The sequence below is a fragment of the Hesperophylax consimilis genome, chromosome 25 (genome assembly GCF_061612785.1).
Source record: "Hesperophylax consimilis isolate HC1 chromosome 25, BYU_Hcon_1.0, whole genome shotgun sequence".
In the NCBI taxonomy this organism is placed as follows: domain Eukaryota; kingdom Metazoa; phylum Arthropoda; class Insecta; order Trichoptera; family Limnephilidae; genus Hesperophylax; species Hesperophylax consimilis.
Genome location: NC_142860.1, coordinates 24,254,302 through 24,271,571, shown reverse-complemented (window position 1 = coordinate 24,271,571; position 17,270 = coordinate 24,254,302). Strand labels below are relative to the sequence as shown.

Here is a 17,270-nt window from a genome sequence, read left to right as displayed (position 1 = left end):
CTCCGTTTTATCTATACCCGTACGCGGTACATATATTCAAATACCTATGCACGCAGTTAAATGTCAAATTATAGCATTCTGGAATAATTTATTGGACTATATAGACAGAACAGATTATTTTCCACAATATGTAAACAAATCCTTGTGTGTCAACACTCTTAGATATTTATAAAAACAAAAACATAACATTTCATACAAAGACGTACCGTATCTTTTAATAATAATAATAATAATAATTGGATAATTTGTAGAGCGCCGTTTTTGTGAAAAATCACCTCAAGGGCGCTGTACAATTTATTTCCTAGGATCTACATTTATTATTTATAACCTTTGGAACACCAGACCCTTTTTGAGGGAAATCAAAAATATTGCATGAACAGTTTTCCAGAGGTTAAAGCATAATTTTGGTAGTTTTTAATGAAATTTTGACCTTCAAAACAAGAGGAAGGTCACTGTCTTAATGATATATCGAAAAACCACAAAATTAGTACCACATCTGATTTCGAAACCTCTGCATAAAACCCAGACAGCGCCGGGGACTACTATGTAATAAATAGATACCAATTGTTACAGGTGACGGATTTCTCCCTTCTGAGAGTAGCTTCATCTCCACGGGTATATTTTTAACATTTTTCATTGGTTTGTACATGTCGCAGAGTTGGTCCAGGTCAGACATGACAGAATGCTTGCTTTTCCAAGGTTTAGCCATCTTGTATTTTGTCAAACGCAGCAGCTAGGCAATTTTGAATGTGGTCCCGCCATTCACTCGGCGTGTGTGTACTTAGGCCACTGCGTTGATAGACACAAGTGGGACACCATGATCACTTATCATATTTAGTTATGAATGACATACTAGTACTAACGCCATCCGTTGACAAAAATGTAAACTATAGGACTAAAAGGCGCGAAGAGGCGCACTTGATTATCGATCTTTTTTTATGAAATACAATTTTATTTTTGAGAAATTCTTGTAGATGTCAGCATCGTGATAGTTCTACGAATGTCCAAGTGAGCAAGAAATACATTTATAACGAAAGAGCGCTGGAATATCGGCAGTCAAAGTTTCCGTATCAACTGTTGATACAGCCGCGTGTGAGTACGGACTTTTTGCCGTAACAACAGTTGATACGGCCGCGTGCAAAGAGTTAAAAAGGATTTTGTTGTTTAGTGACCACAGGTGCACTTCCCCACTTACCTCTTTCTTTTCTTCTTCCCTTCCCGACGCCCTTCAGCCTTGCAACACTCTTCCAATTAGGTTGTCACAGTTCCACAGGTTCCAAGCAGTTGGAACTCAAATTTTAAAGTATAAAATTACCAGTTAAAAACATTTCTTCTGAAATATTGTAAAAATCAGAATAATTTGAGTTGACACGCTTCAGGATTACTTGTATTGGTTACTATTCTTTCTCCTTACCTTTTGTTGTACTTTCTTTGATATCAAGACTATGAGATGAACCTCTAATCTATTTCTGCTGTCAGTAACTTTTTAACAACTTTTGTTTAGGTTTTCACCAACGTTCATTCAATCTACACTAAGAATTAATAGAATGTCATGTTTTTAGCCAGATTTTCTCATAAATATCCCTTCTACCATAACATTATCAAACAATTATGGAGCATTATACTCACTGGGTCTGAACAGTGAGACTTTTAGATATAGATTGATTGCTTTAGACATTCAGTGTTTGGTGATTTCAAAGGAATAAGCCATATAAAATAATACACATGTGATTTTAAAATGATTTATTGTTTTCTAAAGTTGGACAAAAGAAACAATACAAATAACCCACAATCCCTTGCAGCCGCAATCCAAGTGACGGAAAGCAAAACTCGCTGAGAATTGGGAGTTTTGAGTTGTAATACGATACAATATGCTTCATTACAATCAATCAATTAATATAAGGACAAACTTATAACATAACTATATAATTAAACGTATGACATCTGTCTAGAATTCTAGAAGGCAGTTTTCATTTCAAAATAAACCAAATATCATTATTACAATTTGATTTTACGAAATCCAAAGTTTACACAAAAAAAAAAAAAAATTATACATTATTTCAACATTTATTAAGATTGAATCTGTACATAATTAATTCCATGAATGTGAACTGTAAATGGGAGTAACTTATGGCTATGGATAACATTCATACGCCATAACCAAACAATTATTATTATTGTACTCTCCAGACTTAAAAGAAAATATCTCTTTGATTAACATTAAAGTTAATTATTGATATTAAATATATTTGAGAAAATAAATTAACACAATGGATAATATGTAACTTAAAAATATGTGTTAAGGAAATTAAAAAGTAAATTGCTGTTGAATCCAAACATTGCATTGTATTCTTGGAATTTGCATTTTGTGTGGAAGAAATAATATTGTTTTATACTGAATGTAATCATATGACACTGAATATACCCGCATGACACTGAATATACTCGCATGACACTGATATACTCATATGACACTGAATATACTCATATGACACTGATATACTCATATGACACTGGACATACTTGTATAACACTGAATATAAAGCATTTTGTTTAGTTGGTTAAGTTGTGTTAATACGTAATTCCTTTCCTTTTGGGTTTTCATAATAATTCTTAAAATAGAAAGAATTATAGGTATAAAATTAATAACTAATATTTCCGTTCCTTTTCAGATCGTAGAACTTTTGTGAAACAGATAAAACGATGCTAGTTGTTTGTTTGTTTGTTTGTTTATTAGCGACTGTTCAGATATCAGAAGTGATTCTTGCAGTAGAAGTAACACAGAAACGACCACGATGTGAAAGGGAATCAGAAACGTATTACAAACAGTACAACAGTAGAAGAGAACATAGAACTTGACATGTATGTATTATGCGATCGTTTGTTTAACAAGAAACCTACAATGAGTGATATCTACAGCAAAATGTAGGAATTTTATTGAAATGTGAATGTCACAAATGTCCCAGAAGTGATTGACAGCGTCTCGATGACTGTAGGACATTTGGTTCTTGCAATAAAATAGATATTTTGTTTGGGACTGCTCTGGACTACTCTCTAATTACGAGTCTGAAAACAGAATGGTAGACATTAAGGTCCAGTGAACATGTGTGGTTCCTGCTACATTGGTTCAGTCAGTCTATCCTCCTCGCAAGCAAGCAACCAACCTTTCACTCTACTCTCTCGCTCCTCACTCATCAGCCAGTCTTCAGTCGGCTAGGCCTGCCGGTTCGCTAGCCAGAGAAGAGGCCGGCCGCCGGTGAGCCGGCCTGCCGACCACATACAGTACCGAGACACACACTACTTGATAAATTCGCGCAAATAAGATTTACTTAACTTAAATTAACACTTGTATATAATATTTGTTATAAAATACGCCTTCGTCGCTTTAAAGGTATGAACATAGTATATTACAGGTTTGATTAATCCACTCGGTCTTGTCAAAGAGTAACCAGTAACAGTAAACCGCTGCACGATACGCGAGACCGGCGAGACATGGGCACCGCTATTTCGTACTGTCTTTCCTTCCACGTGTCAACTTATGTTTCTTATTGCGGGATTATAACAAGTAACAAATGAAAACACAAATTTATCAAAGAGGTGTAATGTTGTATTCACTTTTAAATTACAATTGACATACTGACATTGTTCATCATCCATGAATTGTAATAGAATTATTCGAGATCCGCGACCATTTTGGTAAACTATTTGCTTATTCTGGAGGGTAAGATAGTATTAACCCAGTCTGCCACCTTCTTGTGCTCTACCGACGGGCCTTTGTTGGCTGCAAGAAGAGAAACACTTACTGAGTTTATATCACATGGTCACAACGATACATACAGCTGGGTTCACACATACGCACACACGCACGCATTCCGCACACTCACACTCACTTGTTACATTTATAATGGTGTGTATTTGCACAAGAAAGGTGTTTCAAATAATAATCCTTCAAATATGTACTATCCACGAGATGGAATTCATGCGGAGAGTTGTGTCAAGCATGATATTAAATAAACTGACAACAAACACACAATAATATATTTGTTAAGATAAGAAAAACAAAATATTCCTTCTGAAGCGTTTGTTACAAATTATAAATTTCTTTTAAGTACAGCGTGACTTTTATTCTATCTATTAGAATCAATCAATGCATCTAAATATATGTAGATAAATATTTTTCAACATTTTGTACTAATGATTATAAACTTCACTATTATTTATTATTTTGTATGTCATTACAGCAGAACTTCGATTTAAAGGGGTTATTTTCTGAAGAATAATTTTGCCATCCCAGCAAAATATTACAAAAAAACCCAAAAGTGGTATTTTTACTACAATCCTTTGAGTGAGTAAATAGACTAAAGTAGCTCAATTTTATTTCCCTTTCAAAGCGTCGAAATTGGATAAAATTCGAGAGCCTGTAAAAGGATTACCGTTAAATGCATCTTAAGATCATCCTCCACGATATGTAAACGCGAATTTTGTAGTAATGGTTTTGTATAATGAAATGAAAGGGAAAAAGTGGATTGTTAATATAATTTTAACGCTTGCATTTTGTAACGTTCGTTCTTTTTAATCTGACTATTTGTCAGGCTTAAAATCTAGGTTCTACTGTAAGAGTTTGAGGAAAACATGAGTAGAGAGAATGAATAATACGCATTTCTTGTGTTTAGAGAAAATGTCTAAGAGTCATCTTTTGGTACTTTGTCCTTACCTGAAATTAGAAAAGCTACATGAAATAAAACAATTCCTTTCAATCGAGAAGCAAAACAGAACTTTTATTTTCATTTAATTGACTAATTTTGGTACAACACGATTCCAAGTACTTAAATCACAATAGACTATTTTAAATGCATCTAGTTTTGAACAAATAATTAATAGAAAATAATAATAAATAAAGATAAACATATGTTGCATGATGCATCAATATGTAACAATTTTATTTCATCTTTTGGATATCTAGTTCTCTACCTAACGCCAACAATAATCATAATGTAGAAAACAATTGAAAGTGTAAAACAAAAAACTAAATTTAAAATAAAGACGAGATTGAATTAGATATTTATGTACACGTGACTAAAAATAAGTTTTTTCGAAAATAAAAGAGATTATACTTTTGAACAGTTCTAAAAAATTCGCAAATTTTCCAGGACTTTGTAAAGATAAATATTTCAATAAGAGGAATTTAAACGTACACGGTTTTATAACTCTCATAATTATTGAAAAGATAAACTGATAGAAGTGTGCAAGAACTAAGCTCAATTTAACCTTACTTCTGATGCAATTGATCAAATATCGAAAATATCCCATCACGCAGCGTGTTTTGACACAGTTTACGTATTTGATCAAATATCGAAAATATCCAATCACGCAGCATTTTTTTAAACAGTTTACGTGTTTAAGTGATACTTCATGGATCCATGGATCACATATGCGACAGCCGCGTAGCTAAGGTTAAATTGGCTACATCAGTTTTCTTTCAAATCACACATCTAAAGAATCTCTGTTCAGTATTCTCTGTCATAATGCTGTGGGGCCTTCTCCGAGATATAAAGGCTAAGTTAGGTTATTAGTGGGTGGTGGGAAGGTCGGGTTGGGTTAGGTTAGGTGGACTTCTTGGGTTTGATCTGGGTGCAGGAGCGGCGGGGAGGGAGGGGGGCCTTCTTGGCAGAGGAGCGTGCCTTGGAGGAGGCCGCCGCATTGGACTGACAGACAATGCAGTCCGACTTGATGGCAGACGGGCGAACTGGGGACACAAGGAATAGGGGATGAGGAGGGAAATGAGAAACCAAAACACACCAGACACCAATACTATTTTAAAATAATGCCCATTATGGACAGGCAGAATAAAAATAAATTATTTTAACTATTATTCCGCTATCCCAATATCATAATAAAACCTTGTAAAGGGCCATTTAACCAATGGCAAAGGCATTACAGTCATGCTGGGCTCATTTGTCTACATGTTAACAGAAGATCAAATTTGGGCTAGTGTCAGAATTATGATTGAAAGTAGGTATTACATATTTGTTTTTTAAGGTATTATTATCGTAATGGGCGCAACTCGAGGTATATAGTATGCATGGTGGTCGGCATCACCTTGTGTCATCCGAGATAATAAATTGTATTAATTAATCTCTTTATTATTCCGTTATCTCAATCATAGTAAAAACTAAATGTAATGGGGCACTATACCGAGGCAAAGAAAGACATTACGGTTATACGGTTTTCAAGTTACGGAACGAATGATAAGATTTGGACTAGTCCCAGATTTCTGATGGAAACACAAAACCACCAAAAGAAATGGAAAGATTTATCTTTCAGACTTAAAAAAAACTTCAATCAATTATTAATTTTTACATGGTATCCAGAAATTTGTAGTACAAGCGGGAAACTGTTAAATCTACATCACATTTGGAGTTGATTTTGTAGAATGCATAACTTTGATTGATTTGAACTTTCACTTTCGAGTAAACCGAGTTCGAAGTTGGAATGCTGGGGGGTTAATATCAGCCGTGTAATGTCTTTAAAAGAAAAAATTCAAACGTAGACCCGTATACATTAAAAAAAATCTTTTAATTGCAAAAAAAAAAAGTGAAAACAGAAAAAAAAAAAAAAAAAAAAAATCGAAATGCTCAAGTTTTTTTTTGGGTTTCCGAGTTTTCTCTACGAGTTTCCGGACACCGTGTACAAGGGTCGGAATAATTGTACCCATGTATTGATCCCAAATCAATTTGTAGAATAAAGTTAGAAAAATGGTGAATCAATTTCTTGGTAATGTTCTGAATCATATCTATTGACAAGTTGAATGTTTAAAACGAGGGAAAAGACATTAGAAGCAAACGAAAAATGATTGAAAAAAAAAAAAAAAAAAGATTTTAGGTTTAGAATTTCTCTCGCTTTCTTGAGCCAAGGATTCAGACATTCATCACAAAGTTAGAGGAGGTGGAAAAAAAACCACTAAAATAAAACTACATCCCTTAAAAACACTAGAGGTAGATTTTGATACACAAACTTTAATTATTTCTAATGTGGAAAATTGAGGAATGCAAGTTCTACTCTTTGGACGAGGTCAAACAAATTCAACTATTTCAGAATATTCATTTCTGAGCTGAAATTTGCTGGCAAAAGAACCTCGCTTATTTTGTAATAAAAAAGATAAAAAAAAAAAATCATACACCATTGAATAATTAAGTGGCGGAGCTGCAAAACAAGCTCTGCAATTTTTTTAAAATCTGGAGATATTTACTAAAAACTATTTGAAAAACATGGAATACAAAAAGAATATACCTTTTACACTAAATACCAAAATAATTATACATATTCTTTTGATATTACGTGAAAAAATTATATTTATTTTCAACTAGCTGTACCCCACCATGCGATGCTGTGGCTCAGTCTATCTGTGCAGACAGAGAAACAATAGCGCATGTTGCAACAGATGGAGCTGTTTAGGAAAAAAAAAAAAAAAAAAAAAAAATTGTTTACGTCAATGTACTTTCTGTAATTTTGTCACACGTGACAAAAAAGCATGTTTTTACCTGTGACAGGTGATATAATAACACACGCGTATTGAAACGCAATGTTGTGTCAAAATTTCAAAGCAACTGGTGAAGAACTTTTGGATATTTAAGATTATAAACAAACAAAACATCTACATGTTTATTTATATAGATAGATGATAGGGAATACTTCATGTGAATGTATCAAAACCATCAAAAATTTTCCAGAGCGGGTTTTGCTTCTCAGCGATGCGATTATAACAATTGTGACGAGGGGAGAACAAAGTGTAGACGAAATAATACTAATTCTTGTGTCAACAACTTTAATTTGGTAATTACTGATACAAAAAATTAGATTTTAATCCTAGGCCTAATACAAAAAAAAGTAAATAGTCGGCTTAATGTAAATATAATTTCATGTTTACAATACGTGTGGAATATGGTTCTGAATGGATCGCTAATCGTTTAACTTCATATTGTCCAAGTCGTACGCAAAACGGTTGGACAAGGATTTGTCGTCCCCAGGCGGCGCGCCACGCAAAAGTTCTACAACAAACGTTGACAAGTTGAAGATATTAATCAAATGATTGTGACTGTGGATACGTAAAATATTCTACAAATATTGCTGTCCCAAAATCCATCAATGTAAAAAAAGACTGAGATTTTCAAAATAATATTGAGAGGCCATTACGCAAAAGCATTTTTTCGCAAATCATTTACATACTTTTATTAACATATTTGCGTGGATTTCAGGCCCCATGTAATTTTTAATCTTCTACTAAAACTTGCTTATCAAGTAATATTTGTCGGGATATAGATAGGTCCGAAGTTAAACCTAATTCGTCTAATAGTTACTCTTTGAACAAGATCAGAAAATATAAGTTGTGCATCAAAAAAAAAAAATCTGCTCATTTTGCAAGAAAAATAAGTCTTCAATAAATTATAGAAGATAATACTATTAAATTTAAGCTAAACATGAAACAGAACAAGACACTGAAAAATTAAAAGATAACGGTCTCAACTGGGAATCGAACCCAGGATCTGTCTTACCGGGACAACGTCTTAAACCACTCAATCATGGTGACCTATGGACCATCAATTTTGTCGATCTCATGTTTCAAAATCAATCATTTTTGGCAGCTATCTTTTTGAATGATTACAAAGTTCTAAAAAATTGGATTGTAACCTAGATAGTGTCACGGATAAACATATACGATTTTTATTTATACAGGATACCTACTGTTTCAAGAAATTAATAGTTTTATATGCGCTTTAATTAGCAAATAAATTTATTCCACCATAAGTTAGTAAATAAAAACAACTCTTCAAATTTTATTGAAAAAAAAAAACACGGTATCGCACGGCAATACTTTCGCTACAGATGTGTCAAAACCACAAACAAGCTCATTCAGCAATATTTTACAACAATTCAAGACACACTCACACCAAAATACTTAAATTAAAAATAAACCAGCATTCACTCGAACACAAATATATCTGTAATCTACTTATTCACGGTCAATTAATTAGATTCTTTCTCTTGCTTACAGAAATCAGTTCATTCGTAATTCATCATCGTTCGCTCTTATAGTTCGGCAATGGGCCTATAACATCAAAGTATTCATAATAGAAGCAAGTTATGGGTAAACAATATATTGACTTTAGATTATTACAGAATGGGCAGATTGATGTGTGGATAATTTGTGTGTACAAGCCACGGGGGAGTGAAACTAAATTATCAATGAATTTTGATGAGGGAGAGAAAGAGAGCGAGAGAGAGACAATAATAACATTAAAAAATCATCAAAAATTAATGTAAAAAAATACATACTTGCTGGATGGATGGTCCCAAAGAGTTGATGATAAAAACATGATGGGTTAGTTACCAATTTCCTTGTGTTTAGTCACTCTAAACCATAGATATAGAATATATAAAATTCGGACTTGTAGTACTGAATGGGCCTAATTTATTTGTTACCAACTAAGCATAAAAAAACTTACATTCTTAATACTTTCAAATATCATTTAATAAGTTCGATTTGGACAATCTTTAGCTCGATTTTAAAATTATTTTAAATGATGTTTATAAGACAAGGATTTTGTATGCATAGCACAAAGGATAACAAATTATTATAAGCAATAATTATTCGCCTGAAACAGGCGTATATTAGGCGAATAATTATTTCTTTTAATAATTTGTTAGATTTTTAAAGTTTGAAGACATTAGTTTTTATATTAAATTGAGATATATGAAAAATATGAAAAATATAAAAAAATAAAATAAATAACGAAACTAAAATAATATTTTTAAAGCATAAAATCCAAACTAAACACGTTTCACATTTGTATGAAATTATATCTGACTGATACTTTACATTCTCAAACGGATTTATAAGGTGTTAAAGTAAGGTACGCATTTACATAGTGTTCGGAAGCTAGTGGTACAACTGGTGAATCTACATCACATTTAGAGTCAATTTTGTGATATAACATTTTTTGATTTAAGCTTACGTTTTTGAGAAAATCGAATCGGAAGATTGAATTTTTCAGGTGAAATTTGAAAAAAAAAAATCAGTTGATACAATCATTTTTAATCATAGAAAGTGTAGACCAAGGAATTGAAAAGCACGTATCGAAAAAAAAAAAGGATTTTTGTATTCTCAATGTGCCGTAGATTCATCAGTTTTTCATTGTGCCACTAGTTTCCGGACACCATGTATAAACATACTTAAAAATTAAAAAAACTAATTTTAACACACAATCACAAACAAATGAAAAAGTGCCAGTAAAATGTATACTTTCTCATTTGACATTAACATAATAAATAAGTTGTGTGGTCCTGAATATTAAGTATTTTATACCTATGGTTTGAATGAAGCGTTCACTCATGGAGGTGGTTTGTTGTTTGTTTAGTTTAGTACCAGATATCACTGGTTATGTCTTGAGATGAGCCAGTTATCCGATAAGCTGATATTGGACTTACGTGCGTATGGAGGCGTGCGCGCTATGACGTGACCATTCCTCGCAAGTGATTGCGTGCGGCGAAGGTTAGTCGAGCTCCTTCGTAAAACTAGAGGGATCGCTCGCTGAAAATGGAGAAATCGTCATGACCTGATTAGCTGAGAAAAACACCACTGAGGACTTACTGGACTTGGGCCGTTTCCTTGAACAACTCCCCCTTTCCTCTAGTTCAGGGATGAAGAACCTAAGCACGAAAGCTTATTTCAATATAAACAATATATATAGAATTTCGTATGCACTTAATCATAATATATAAATTGCAAGAGGTAGTTTTGAGAAATGGCTAACACTGACTATCCATGATCCTAGATGTTGCGGGGGTTAGATTTTTAAATATAAGTATATATATATTCTTTAGTTATATGATTTACAGTAGTTATCGAAAAGGATATGGATAGTAACACTGTAGAGAGGAGAACTCCTATCCTGGTGCGACCGGTAAGCCAAGGGATAATGCATATTAGGGACATGTAGCACCTGCTCAGAGGACTGGAAGGAAGTTGCAGTTTAATTAGCCGGTATATACAACAACCCAAAGCCAATTCAGAAATGTGGGATAGACCGAAATCAATAGACAGGTTAAATATTGTATATTTTAGTCAGAAAGAGAATAACTTGAAACGTGCAGTTATTAAACCAACACAGGATTGTGGAAAACTTTAAAGTAAATTGGGTTTGATGTGATGAGAATTCATTTTGGTGCTTGTTAGGTGTGATAAAAAAGGAACAAGAAAGTCAAATCATAGCTGCGGTAGTCGGGCGTATGGGACGGCCGGCGTGCTAAGTAAAACTCAAGCCAAACTTACTTGAAACAGTGCGGGAGCTGCCATTGCCAATTTGTTGGAAGTAAAAGAAAAACTCACTAAGTGCAGCTTTCCGAGAATTTCCTGATTTTGTGGCATATGTACGAATATATTAATTATACGGACTATATTAATATCCCAAACTTTACACTCCATGACAGTGGACTAGACCCTTTAGTAAAGTTCATCACGGTTGTCGTTGGGTATTCGGATGTCTCCTGGTTCGCTTCTGAGCTTTCTTAAATTTAATATTAAAAATCTTTCTTTCTTCCCATGAAAGCGGGGTATTGACACAATTTGCTACAGCTATTGGTGTTTTCCTCTCCCAAAAGATCCACCTATCTCCTGAGGTGGCAGCGTCTTGTCAATAGTAGTCATACTAGCTCCCCCAGTGTCTATCCATGATGGGTAGTTGTCCGAATCTTTGTTAGTAATTTTGGTGGAAGGCAAACCAAAATCAAAACTCAATTCGTTGGGGTGTCTAATACTGGGAATCCATCATACTATCCGAAAGAATTGGTTGATCCTGTAGCTAATCTTGGCAGATAAAAACACCTCACGCCCCTAATGGAAAACATCCCAGAGGCTGTCATCCAACAAAAGCATTCGCAACTCTCGATTCGGACGAGCGGTTCCTACATTCCCCCACGGTGCTGGGCTGCATGGAGAGCCACGGATACTGACAATTCCAGGTGCCTCGCTGATCTTTCTCAGCTCCATACTATAAATACCTAAAATGCCATAGTTTGAAAGAGTCGGAGAAAAGGATGAACTCACTGGAAGCAAATGCAAGGAGCGGAGGCAGCCATGACTCTCCCGAGTTTTCAAGCGCCGATGATGTTGATAAATTGAACTAAACACTTACTGGGTCCGTTGGGCACCGTCCCAGGATGTGTTTGAGGTTAGGGGAGTAAGAGTGTTGGGGACTCACTAGACTTGGCCTGCGGCTGCGCGCTGGGCTGGGCCGGCTGCGAGGAGGTGGCGGGGGCCTGCAGGGCTGAGGTTCCGGCCGCCTGCTCGTCGGTGCTCTGCCGGAGGATGGTCCAGTCGAAGGTGTAGTCGTATTGGTGGTTCAGCGTGCGGAACAAGATGCGGAACAGCTGCAAATTTGAATACAATGTTTGAAATATGGATAGAAGTGCAAAAACATATAGGGTAAATTCAATCCATGAAACCATATATCTTTTTTAAGCTATAAACTTTTTGTATTTTATATCTAGCTCTGGAATCTGACTGTCTGGTTTGCAGATCTATCGCTAGAGCATAATGACCTTGCTAAACCTAACAAGGTTCATCTACGATTGGTTGAGGAAAAACTCGCAGCTAACCTATGAGGTTAAAATTACCTACATTATATTTTGCTTAACCTTAAAAAATAAATTTCCACAAAAGTCGAAATCTGCGGCCGTGCCTTCAAATTCAGGTACGATTTGATTTGAAGTCGAAGAATGTGCGAATTTAATGAAAATCTAATAGACACGGTGTCCGGAAACTCGTAGTACAAGCGGGAAACTGGAGAATCTACACCACATGGGGAACCCAAATAAACATAAAGTTTTTTAAATATAAAAAAAATATTTTTCGGCTATTTTAGGGTTAAAGTTTTTTCTGGTGTTTAGGGTTGAACAACAAATGTTTTAACCCTGCAGAGCAGAAATATTTTATGATTACACCGGATTAAATGAAGGGTGATTTCAAAATAATGCTTCAAATCCGAGTTTCTTCATTTGTTTTACTTTCAAATAGTTTTAATTAGTTGGGTACTTTGATCTTCAGTAATAATTTATAAGAATTTGATTAAAAAAAAAAAAAAAAATCAACTTCTAACTCGATTTACTCGATAACGAAAGCTCAAATCAAAAAAAAATATACTACAAAATCGACTCCAAATGTGATGTAGATTCACCAGTTTCCCGCTTGTACTACGAGTTTCCGGACACCCTGTATATATTTATTTCTCAAAAATTATGAATTATCAGGGTTCAAATTAACGAGGTTCTACTTTATACGAAACTGAGAACTTCAGTAGTAAATAATGATTGATATATAAAATTAGGGACTTTGGGGACTAAAGTCCACCACTTTCCCAATGGCATTACAAGGAAACATGACTTCCTCCTTGAGGGGCTGTATTTACTTTGTTACCCCTCATTTTGGATTTCTATGTTGTTCCATCTATAATAGTGGATGATAATAATTGATGAAATAGCTTACTTGTCTAAGATACATGTAGTCTGGTGCTTCTTCAAAGGAGAGTCCTCTGGTATAATTTAAATACATGGCGAATTCGGCAGGCACCCCCTGGAAACAGAAATACATCAGTTATTAGCAATGAATAAATGTTTTAAATAATAATGCTATACAGACGAGGCTATTTCATTAGCCATTCAGTTTGAAAGAAGTACTCTGAATTGCCACGGAACAAACGACCGGTTCCGCGACAACGCATTACTATTTATCAAATTATTATAAGCAATAATTAGTCACCTAAAAAAATCCATACAAATTGAAAATATCTCCCGAGTAAAATTAAATGCCACCGACGGGAATTGAACCCGCACCTCCTGATGTCTGGCCAGGTGCTCTGGACAACTGAGCAACGTCAGCTTATTTCCAACACGCCAAATAATTCAATATGTACTAGTACTTTAATCAACAATTACTGATTATTATATTTTTTTTCCACCCGTAAACCTGCATTACTATATATTAAACTTCATGCCAGATACGTATATAAATTTTTAAATTGTAATAGGCCACTTGCATGCATTTTATAATGACTGGGGAAAAATTGTGTGGATAAATATTGCTACTAAAAAAATTAGAGTATACAGTTTTTTAATAATAAAATAAACAAATCCGTTTTTTTAGCTCGAGACGTCACTACATAAAAAATATGTCCGGTATACGATTTTCTTTATTTATTTATTTATTATAAAATTCAAAATTGATTTTTTTTTAATATAGCAACACTGAAAGTTTCGTTGACTTTGACGTTTTGCGTTTCTGACAGCTTCGTTTCGTAACGAAAAACTTTTTATTATAAGCAGAAGCATTTTTGCACAAAGAATCTATAATATAACTTTAGTTATTTGTACGATCTCTGAACCTGGGGTTGTTAATGCATCCATATTTAAACATTAAAACACAACACAGAGTCCGATTCCTGTCAGAATTATTATTACATGAAGTTTATATATGACTTTGTGGCTTACAATTTTTTTCACATCCATAAAAAATTATGTCCGCTATCTGGTTAATAAAAAATTTTAAAAGTCTTAAATTTTTGCCTGTATCAATTATTAAAAAAATGTTATGAAAGTGGCATATTGTAGATCCAATCTTCAAAATGTTAAAAATTACAGGCCTTCAAACCCATGCGGATAGAAAAATCTAAATTTTTAAACTTAAATTGAGGTACGGTATAAAAAAATTGTCTAGACATCACCTAGTCTGTTAATTCGAGCAATACTAATTATAATAATGATAATAATTGGAGAATTTGTAGAGCGCAGTTTTTGTGAAAAATCACCTCAAGGGCGCTGTACAATTCATTTCCTAGGATCTACATTTGTTATTTACCTACTACAAATGATTAATCTGTACATTTTTATATGGGTATTTACGAAAACGTGTAAGGTTCATGTGCGATTGGAGCAGTCCTATCCGGGCATCGACTTGCCAAAGCACTGATAATACCTAACACTTAATACAGCGCCCTTGAGGTTTTTACTAGCGCCAGGCGCCGTTTGGCTCAGCCCAGATCTGGTTTCAAGTGACAAAAATCATCAAACTGTAATCTTTTAAATTCTATGTCTAATAATATCATTTCTTTGGGCTTTAGATCTAATTTTTTAATTTATTCAAAATAAAAAAAAAAAACATATTGTTGGTTTTATTAACTCACCCTGCAAAGTACTTCTACCGGTGTGGACATTTTCTTTTCGCTGATCCTCTCGTATTTTTGCCGTTTTGTCGCTGCACGGAGACCCTGCCATGGTAATGTCCCTCTGAAATACCATAACATGGTGAGAAAAATTAACCACTCGAGCGATAGCTACCCAAATTTGGGTGGCATCGCTAATGCCCTCGAGCAGTACCTACCCAAATTTGGGTGGCATCGCTAATGCCCTCGAGCAGTACCTACCCAAATTTGGGTGGCTTTAAGTAGGCGATTTTTATGAAATTATTATAATGATTTATAATTTTTTTTTAAACCTACAGGATAAAAAAATGATGAAGTGATGGAAATGAGTGAAGTGATGGATTCATTAGCCCTCAACGACAGGAAGCAGTTTATGTTTCCGTATACATGGTGTTAAGGCACGTACTTGACTTATTTTAACCAGTTGGTTCCTGAGATTATTTGGAGTAAAAAATTTGAATGAAATTTTGGTACGCTCTTGGGGGCTCAAAAATTAACTTTGTGACACTGCTAGCAGAGTGATCAGTATCGCCCAGGAAAAAAGGCCACCAATCCGAATTGAAACAACATTTGAAATAGCATTAGCCATGTTTGGTGACCAGATCTGAATAGTCAGGTACTACCCAACCTTCCTCTTACCCATCTACTTCAGCCACAAAAACACACACCACAATCATGAATATCGTACTCCTACTGGGTTTCACTGTTTGAAAAATCGGGCTATCGCTGGAAATGCTGGGAAGAAATTACAGGGTGTGAAATTATCGAACCATAAACATTCAATTTAATCTCAGTAGGAGTTTGGGACAGTCGGAAGAGCAGTTGGGACTCATGAGCGGTATTAAAAAAGGGTGTTGTTTTGGAATAACATACCTATTAAAGTACATGAGTACGTATCCAAGAGATTCCATATCATCTCTTCTAGACTGTTCTATGCCAAGATGTGCATTGATTGATGCGTAACGTGCTGTGCCTGGAATAAAAAAAAAACATTATGTTAGTTGGGCGTTACACCACTGGTATATTTAAAATTTAGGTTTTTTAATTAATTTCATTTTTTACTAGCGAAAAATCTCGACGAATCAAATCCAATTTTGAAAACAACTAAATAAATTTTCTGTCAAAAATATTACATTGTGTAGGCAGGTACTTTGTCACTTGTCTAAATTCGTCACACAATCAGTTACAATTATGAAAAAGGCACTTAAATTCAAAGAAAATTTATTTATTTATTACACGCCCTAGTGGGCTTTTCTTTTTAAAAAAAATACAAGCATTTTGTATCAGAGTAAACACTTAAAAATTAATACAATAAAGAAGAATGTAAACATAATGGCAAAGATGAATCCTCAGGCATATAATTGAGTTTAAAAGATTCAACAAAACAAAATAGTAGAAGCGGAGAAGTTATATGGGTACATAGGTTTATTTGTGTCTAGATGAATAAAAGTGATAGAATATACAACATTTATACTGATTAGTTTTCAAATGAAATATATCACCCAGATCAGAATATTTGTTTCCGAGATTGTGAAGTCTCGGAATAGGAGAATTTTGGTAAGCTAGTGTCCTGGTGTTATTGAAGTAAAAAGGTAAGAAATGTCGGCACGATTTAATTATTATTTTGAGTTCGTTGAATCAGATTTCATGCTGGACTAACGCACAGCACAGTCAACCCAAATTAGTATGTTTGATGATTGTGAAAAAAAAAAAAAATTGGAATCCTGAAAATATAAATTAATGAAGCTTCGAAATAGTTAGATAATTCTTATCTGATTTAAGACTATTTATTTCAGATGAATAGTTTCATTATCACCTCATGTTATTCTATATTGCAACATAATTTTATTCATTAGTGCTATCGCATCTCTTCATCTAGTGTACTCTAATATACACGGTGTCCGGAAACTCGTAGTACAAGCGGGAAACTGGAGAATCTACACCACATGGGGAACCCAAAAAACATAAAGTTTTTTGATTTGAGCATTTTCAAAAAAAAAAAAAACCAAAAAAAAATAT

At 34.2% G+C, this 17,270-nt stretch overlaps 1 protein-coding gene across 7 annotated transcripts in view; it reads right to left on the bottom strand.

Moving 5' to 3' along the window:
• Positions 1–1,728: 1,728 nt before the first annotated feature.
• LOC149411706 (casein kinase I-like) overlaps positions 1,729–17,270 on the bottom strand; it is a 78,036-nt gene continuing 62,494 nt past the window's right edge. The window contains exons 5-10 of one of the 7 annotated variants that reach the window (XR_016304807.1): positions 16,125–16,224; positions 15,234–15,336; positions 13,541–13,627; positions 12,258–12,426; positions 10,486–10,588; positions 1,729–3,066 (exon numbers count right to left, since the gene is read on the bottom strand). Coding sequence is in view for 4 of the 7 variants with exons in the window: in XM_089646844.1 (XP_089502970.1) it covers positions 7,960–8,048; positions 12,258–12,426; positions 13,541–13,627; positions 15,234–15,336; positions 16,125–16,224 (548 nt within the window). In the remaining 3 variants the exon portion in view is untranslated. The other 6 variants (XR_016304806.1, XR_016304808.1, XM_089646848.1 and 3 more) reach the window with 6 other exon arrangements.